General features: G+C 39.4%; 1 protein-coding gene across 1 annotated transcript; it reads right to left on the bottom strand.

Moving 5' to 3' along the window:
- Window positions 1-231: 231 nt before the first annotated feature.
- On the bottom strand, window positions 232-7,924 carry LOC137258524 (probable RNA polymerase II nuclear localization protein SLC7A6OS). The gene is made up of 5 exons (XM_067796227.1): window positions 7,745-7,924; window positions 5,975-6,355; window positions 3,337-3,691; window positions 2,532-2,603; window positions 232-1,863 (listed from the first exon to the last, which is right to left on the bottom strand). Exons 1-5 carry the CDS (start codon window positions 7,901-7,903, stop codon window positions 1,712-1,714), a joined length of 1,119 nt encoding a protein of 372 aa, XP_067652328.1. The 5' UTR covers window positions 7,904-7,924; the 3' UTR covers window positions 232-1,711.
- Window positions 7,925-8,040: the final 116 nt, after the last annotated feature.

Below are 8,040 nucleotides of genomic sequence, written 5' to 3'. Positions count from 1 at the left end.
TATAGCAGGATGTAATGACTACCTGACAGTCGAGGGCCGGTGTATAACAGGACGTATTGACTACCTGACGATTGAGGGCTGGTGTACAACAGGACATATTAACTACCTGACAATGGAGGGTTGGTGTATTCACAACCAACATCTACATTATTGCACCATCCAGAATGCATTGTTACAATCCATGTGAGGATTCCTCACTCATGTTTGTTGATATATGACACAAACAGCATGTTATTACTACATTTGTTTATTTGCATCCTGAAATTTATAATAGCAACATGTCAAAGACTTCTCTTAGCATGTATCCATTGGCTGTTGAGCCTTTAATGTATAATACTGTTACACGTACAGCAGTTTTTCAGCTATGAATGGCAGCAGGTAAAGGTAAACAAAAATGTGAACACATGAACATTCCTAGTGGAGACTTCCACTGCATCACAACCAACCAGCTGACTCACTGCAACATCTTCAGTTTTGTGGGCAATTTCATTTTGAAGAAAGATTTCAACAAATACCTACACTGCTTCCTAAAAAAAAAAAATATGAAAATTGCAGACAATGGTGAGAACTGGCCATAGCTTCAAATGTTTTATTGAGTGTGTGAGAAATTCGCTTGTTTACTGAGTGTTCGTCGTTCAAGGAGACCATGATCCACAGTTAACCTGCATGTTAGCTGTATGTAAACTTCACTTCATGGTGCTGTGACCTAACATCTTTTACTTGATAAGTGCTGTCTTGATCAAACTATCTGACTGAAACTTGCTCAAGGTCTATGTTTCCAAAGCGCTCTTAATGCTATGAGTCGTAAGTGCCATTCATTAACAACTACTTATGACTAACTTAACACTAACAAAGCTTCAAAAATCTTGGCCCATGTTAGTTTGGTCAAAGCCTCTTTCCTGGTTCATGGCAGTAATTATGAAGGTTGAGGCCCAAGTTTTTACAAACAAGTGAATAAAATGGAACTGAGTACACTTCAGGCAGTACTTGTGGGGGTTCAACATCCTGGCTTGTGTGCCAAGCCAAAGACACAAATTATTAACCAAAGCAAACACTAGTGGATCCCTGACACAAGGGAGGCAACTCTCGACCAGTAACACACCTTTCACATTAGATTGAGATCCAGAGAGAGAATTAACCTTTCATAACCCAACATGGAATACAGTGTGACTCTGGTCAGAAAAATGTGGTCCAATTGCCCTGGTTAGTATCGTACAGAATCACCAAAGATTCCGGTAACACTGCTTCGGCCCTGCCAGGGACACACACACCATACATGTCTTCCTAGATACAAACTCTACTCTTTGATTGCTTCATTATCTAAATGACTCATGCTGTGCCCATGCCACAACATGTTCAGTTCCTGTATCTGATTATGTAATTTCAAACAGAAAACATATTTTTGAGCAACAAGCCTGGGAAGATGACTTGTTTTAAGTCTACAGAACAAATGAGTTTGGTAAGTCAGACCCAGACACAAGGAAGATCCGAGATGGACTGTCATTAACCATGTCGGGCAAGCCACTATATTTCAGTCACAGACTAAAACATAATGCACATATGAATATTCTTCCAGCAAACCTCTGTTTGAACTTCAAAAGCTATGACTTCCCTGATGAAATTGAATATACTGCAGTTTCACTGAGGAGTGATGACAATTCATTGTACTTGTAAATACATCACATCTGTGTGTTACTGTACTGTCCACAATTCATCTGACATCGTAGTCATCCACTTCATCATCACTCTCATCCACAAGGTCCTCCCCTAGGTCCTGCAGCATGGACCGGTAGTAGGAATTGTAGGACCTCTGAGGACCAGCCAGTATGTCATACTCAAAACCATCCTCCTGTGGCACCCCACCTGCAGGGACACAGAAGACATACCTCTAAGTCAGAGATAGCAGTATTCTACCCAGGCAGTTACAGCTGAAATGACTAAATGAGTTTAAGTTGAATGTCTAATAATGCCTTATTTGATTAATAATGGTGTTGGTAAATATCAAATCCTTTTATACCTGCAAACTCTATGTGTAAAATTGGGTACATGGACAATGGCAATAACCAAACTTAACACAGTTATGCAGAATGACAGTCGGCTACAGTGTATATGCACAATACAGTCCATTATTTGCAGAACTCACGGTCCATTACCAGAAGCACAGTCTGCTCTCTGCAGAACACACAGTCCACTACATACAGAGCACACAGTCTGCTCTCTGCAGAACACTAAATGCATAACACACAGTCCACTACATGCATCACATACAGTCGACTACATGCATCACACACAGTCTGCTATCGGTAGAATACACAGTCCAGTACCAATAAAACATACAATCTGCAACATGCATAAATAAGTCCGCTACATGCAGAACACACAGAAATCACAGTTACCTACAGAACCCACCTATGCACACACAGTCTGCTACTTGCAGCATATTTTTGATCCCAATGAGAAGAAGTAAAGTTTAATCAGATTCCACTATATATAAGAGCCAGGCATATAGCATTCTGCGTGTGGACACTTACGAATATTACAGCTAGCTGCCATGAATGAAGCCAGAGGGTCCACAGTGTCGTATCTATGGTGACCAACATCATCTGGAAAAGGAAATTCAGGTAAAGGTAGAAAATGATGAGCCTCTGACAACCTTTTACAATTCAACACCTGTACATGTGAAAGGTAATTTGTCCACTTAAAACCTTATTTGAACATGACACCTTGTACTTGTGTATCAATGACCACCCAGTCATTGATACAATCCATCCTTTTAGTCCTGGGGATCTATACAATACACATATACTATACACACCCTTAACCCATACACCATCTCAGGTTTGTGTTGGAAGTGAAGGGTACTGTCATTATAAATCAGGCTCTGAACGAAGCTATGGCAACAACAACCGTGGCAAGGCTATTCACCACAATAAAAATGAGATATTCCTAATGGGGTTGTGTAGTAACACAAATTTGTACAGTTTTATGGGGAAACCATGCAATGGTGTTGAGGGAAACCTGTGCAGTGTTGAGGAAAACCTGTGACAAGAGAAAAGTGCAGTGTTGAGGGAGATTTGGGTGGTGTTGAGAGAAAACTGCACAGTTGAAGGAAACTTGTGCAGTGTCAAGAGATATGTGCAGTGTTGAGGGAAAACTGCACAGTGTTGAGGCAAACCTGTGCAGTAATAAGGGAACCCTGAGCAGTTTCAAAAGAAAAATGAAGTACTGAGGGAATCCTGTGCAGTATTAGGAAACACATGCAGTGATACTGTTAAGGGAAAAGATTTGGTGTTAAGGGAAAAGTGAAGGGTTGAGGCATCATAAACAGATCTGTACCATCTCCATAGCTGTATTCCTGTTCATGGTTCTCAATGAAGTGAGGGTCTTCCTCGGGGTAATCATTCCTCCAGTTTCCTTCATCATTACTGTCATCCTCATCATCATACACCTCAACAAATTCCTCTTCATCAGCACGATTGTCCGCAAACACAAGTTCATCTCCAAATGCCTGGATGGTGAGGAAGTCCTGCAGCTGTCTGAAATCCAGCTGTTGACTGTTGGTGTAATAAAGGTCGTACACATACTCGCTCTCTCTAGGCCTGCTCACAGCCTCACGGACCATGGGCACAGCGTTGCATGTTATGTTGCTGTATGTGGAAGAGGGAGCAGGTGCTGTGCTGGGCAATGCAGTCTGCAAAAAAATCAGTGATATCCTAGTTTACAACAATCTCACTCACATCACTCACTCACAGACTCTCCTCTGATACACCTATACAGTTAATAAAACCTTCACAGGAGGTCAAGCAGTATTTGCACTTTGCATAAAATTTAGGAGTCATCAGGACTCCCTGTATCATGAGAGGGAGTCATGGACGTGCTTTTCAGAGTCAACTTCAGTTTGAAAGTTTCATCAAGACATCAGCTGTGACTGTTTGATAACGATAAAAAAAAAAACAAGGCAAGGCAGGTCATGCATTTAATAAGCACTGAGCAGTTAATAGGCAAACATTTAGGTTTAGAACTATTAGTTTAGATTAGCTGAAATAAAGACCCAGTCACATTGTGTCTACAGCTTCTAAATTCACTGCATATTCGAGGTAATTTGAGTATCAAATACATAGGTTTTCGTGTCATTGTTTGCTGATTCTGATACCATTCAGTATGCACTTACAATCAGATATTATCAAAAATGTAACATCAACTTAAAGTTGAAAAATATTGTGCTGAACCATTCCCCCCACCCCAGCCCCCTCCTTCAAAATCGGAGTTCAAACGATTCACTAATTTCACAACAGATGGGGTGCACAGTCATGCTTTGCTGCACACATAGCACATGTGCATTGAACATGTGCATACAGCTTGAAGTGGAATGCTCAGATTAGCAGGTCATGAACAGGAGTAGTCTCATACTAGTTGTGTAAACAAAAAAGTAACTAATCCACTCGTTATACAAAAAAAACCATGTCGATTGTGATAAGCAGTCCATATCACAGACAAAACTCAATGTGAGTTTTACTGATGTATCTGTCTGGCTGTCTATCTGCTAATGACAATATGCAATACACAAATGCAATCATTGACCACATGCAATTTGAACTTAACACCTATCAGGCCCTATGCCATAAACAAAAAGCCCTGAGAGTATTGGCATATACCAGCCAATGAAAGTCTTTGTTACACTTGAGTGCTTGCCCACACGTTTTGACTGGATTTGGCATCCTGGGTGCTTTGTTTCAAAATACTGCACTTTTGATTTGCGATTGTACGCTTTCATAATTTTGTCTGTATTTGTTTTTTCAAAATCAGCAATGTATATTAAAAGTCATGAATAAATGACAATTGTGTTTTAGAGAACAAATAAACTGACATTTTTTTGTACTCTTTTGATCATTGCATATGAAAGACCTATGTGTAGTCTTAAGTGGAACACCAAATTCATTCTTCAAAAATATGTGGTTAGTTAATACCGAATGATTAAACGTTGCCAAAAAGTCATCTGCTTCACTCTCGCCCGCCAATGAAATCACAGACAGGTTACGTAACACTGCTGCCACAGCCCTGCAATGACGTGACGTGAGGAAAGATTTTCAGTTAGTTGTGTATAAAATGTGTAACAAGCTCGTCAGTTTGTCGATTTCCCAAAGTCAAAAAAGACATGCCGAATCGTTGTGTTGCTGTTAGATGCTCCCAGGTGTTGAGTGATGGTGTCACCATGCAGAGATTTCCACCAGACCCCTCATGTCGTGCTAAATATGTTCTTTGTGAGTGTGAAGGAAGTGTTTTGGAAGCCTGTATGTATTAAGTAGGGTGGTTCAAAACCATCCTCACTTCCAAGATAGAAGACACTATTTAAATTTGTTTTCATTGAGTTAAAAAAATCAAAACTACTTACTAGTTTTAGTAAATGATTGATGAAGGATTTTCCATGACAGTGATTTCTTCCCCAGAAGTGAGGTTGTGGTCAAAGTGACAATAATGTTGTAAGTAGTATGATATGGACACCCGCCTTGCTTCCAAGAGTGAAATCGTTATGTTATAAAACTTAAAGTATTGTCATGCAAAATCCTATTGTCTATCAATCAAATACATATTTTGCTAAGAGGGGACAGTAGTTTAGATTTTGAGACTTGGTGAAAACAATCCTAAATAGCATTTATTCAGAGACTGGTGGATAATTAAATGTAGAAATGAGTATTCTTATTACTCTTAATGTTTCATTTATAATGATGTCAATAAATGATTTATGTATCTGTAACCCCCTTAGCATATATATCTTTAAGCATGTTTATGTTTTTGGTTTTAAGATCAAAACTTTAGCATTAAGGTGGTAAATGAAGATAGCTTGTTTTAGACAGGCTACCAAACTTGTGAAAACATCAACCTCACCACTTCACTCACTGACATTACTGGCACTGGAGAAACCATTACAGCTTACCAAAATCAGTGAAGACAGATGTGACTTGAAAGTACTCACTCTGATATGATTCACAGCTTCCTCTTCTACATCAAACAAACAGAACACCTTCTCTGGAGCATTGACACCATTGTCTGTCAGAACACCATCACTCACTTGACTTGTACTAGGGGAGGTAACTCTATTCTCGGTACCCTCACCAACTTGTTTCTTCTCTTGGTTGCCCCTGTCTCTTTCCCCTGTGTCTACTGTGTCCAGCTGGTCCAGCTGAGGAGACCTCAAACTCGACACCACCTTGTATCTGTTTGATCTGGACTGTTGTCTCTGGTGGTTCCTCTGTCGCACTGTCCAGCTGTCATGACTTTGGCTGTGGCTCTTGTATTCTTTTTGCAATTTGTCCTTTCTGATGGCTTCACGGATGAATGTTGAAACATTAGTTTCCTAAAAATAAATGAAGTAGGCATCACACAACTGAATACAGTACACTATGTTCATAATGAGCATTTGGAAAATGAACAGATATGAAAATTGTTGTGCGAGTTTTACCCTGCAACATGCTGTATAATTTTGTCAATATGCATATAATGAACTAAGGTAAAACCAAATTAAAATAGTGATCCCATACAGATTCTTATAACCAGAGTTTGCAGTATTTTCTCCTTGACCATTTGTAAGTACAGTGGAAGCTGTCAAAACTGGCATCTGTCCAAACCGGCATGTTGTCAACACTGGCATAAAATCTCAGTCCCATCTGTGGCTTGTACACTTATCATCAGCTCTACAATCATGACAATCTGGAACATTGCCCAAACCGGATTATTTCTTCAGTCCCAATGAGTGACGGTTTCCACTGTACCATGATTCCACTGTCACAAAACAATGAGAGTGCAGTGCAAGATTTCATAGCATTTGAAGTGGGCTGAATTCACTTAGACATGGTCACAAACCTCTCAAACCATTTTCACTGATCCTGAAAAATCTATCAATCTATTATTGTGTCAGTAACATTTGCCAGTTCTAATGAACTGAGTATGCCATGCCACATAATCACATTTGCCCTAAAAGTAGTATGATTTCAGTGTTCATGAATGCTGTTTCAAAGTAACAGGACCCACAGAATAAAATTAGAAACACATTTCATTCAGATTTAACATTTCTCATAACTGGCATTGAAATTATTAACATTATATAATGACAAACGTTATAAACATAAATTTATAAACAGTGAACAAGTGTCACATGCCACAAATAACAACTTCAGACAAACTTATTGTGTTATATTCAGTCAGACACTGGACTTATTGTGTTATATTCAGTCAGACACTGAAGCCAGCGGGTTTGGAACTTCTGTCTGACCGCTGGCAAATCTGCTGGATTTGTCAGAGGGTCAGACACTATTCGTGAACACTGTGATTTACCATAACACTTTAACGACGAGCATGTTACAAAATGCAACCTGGCATATGAAAAAGTATACTTTCTCTTCAATACAATGCCAGGAACCAACTGCTCAATGCACAAATAATAACACGGACTAGAGAGTTCGCAATTCTGACGTTAAGACTTCAGTATTCTTAGTCTAAGGAGTCTAATTTCTACCCAAACAATCGCGGAAACAGAATAAATTCGTAAACATTAAATGGCCAATACGGAGAATTGACAACTATACCCTTTAATAACGACCACAAGTATCCGTGGTGGAAACTCTCCCAAACCCTTCGATAAATGCGTGTAATAGTACTACATGGAGAAGTCACATGGTACGGCACAAAGCATTATTGAAACTGAAAGAATCAATCATTTTGGTGGAGTCGGAACTGTTCAGCTGACCTGTAACGGTACTGTCCCAGCAAACTTAAGTACACCAGTAATTTCTTTGTCATCGCTTCCTTCTTGGCTGTCATTTTCTTTCAATCTTTTACTTGAAAATAACAGAGATTCGACGGGTTCTTCACTCCTACGTCGTTTCACTCTCACAATAGCCGCCATGTTTGTTTGACATACTATCGCCCAGTCAAACGGTTATGGACAAACAGCAATTAAGAATTATTATTTAAATACTGACTTATGAATACAAACCACTATTGATCAGATACATTTATTTATCATTCTCCTTTCGCCGATAT

This window comes from Haliotis asinina, chromosome 12 (assembly GCF_037392515.1).
Source record: "Haliotis asinina isolate JCU_RB_2024 chromosome 12, JCU_Hal_asi_v2, whole genome shotgun sequence".
NCBI lineage: Eukaryota > Metazoa > Mollusca > Gastropoda > Lepetellida > Haliotidae > Haliotis > Haliotis asinina.
Note: the sequence above shows the minus strand (reverse complement) of the source record. Positions and strands in the feature narration are given on the sequence as shown.

Bases quoted from the DNA above. Each gene is read 5' to 3' on its own strand.
- LOC137258524 (XM_067796227.1), bottom strand. From the start codon at position 7,903: ATGGCGGCTATTGTGAGAGTGAAACGACGTAGGAGTGAAGAACCCGTC. The intron at 3,692-5,974 runs GTGAGTACTTTC...ATTTTTTTGCAG, and splicing joins AAGCTGTGAATCATATCAGA to ACTGCATTGCCCAGCACAGC. The intron at 2,604-3,336 runs GTACAGATCTGT...TTCCTTTTCCAG, and splicing joins GGAATACAGCTATGGAGATG to ATGATGTTGGTCACCATAGA.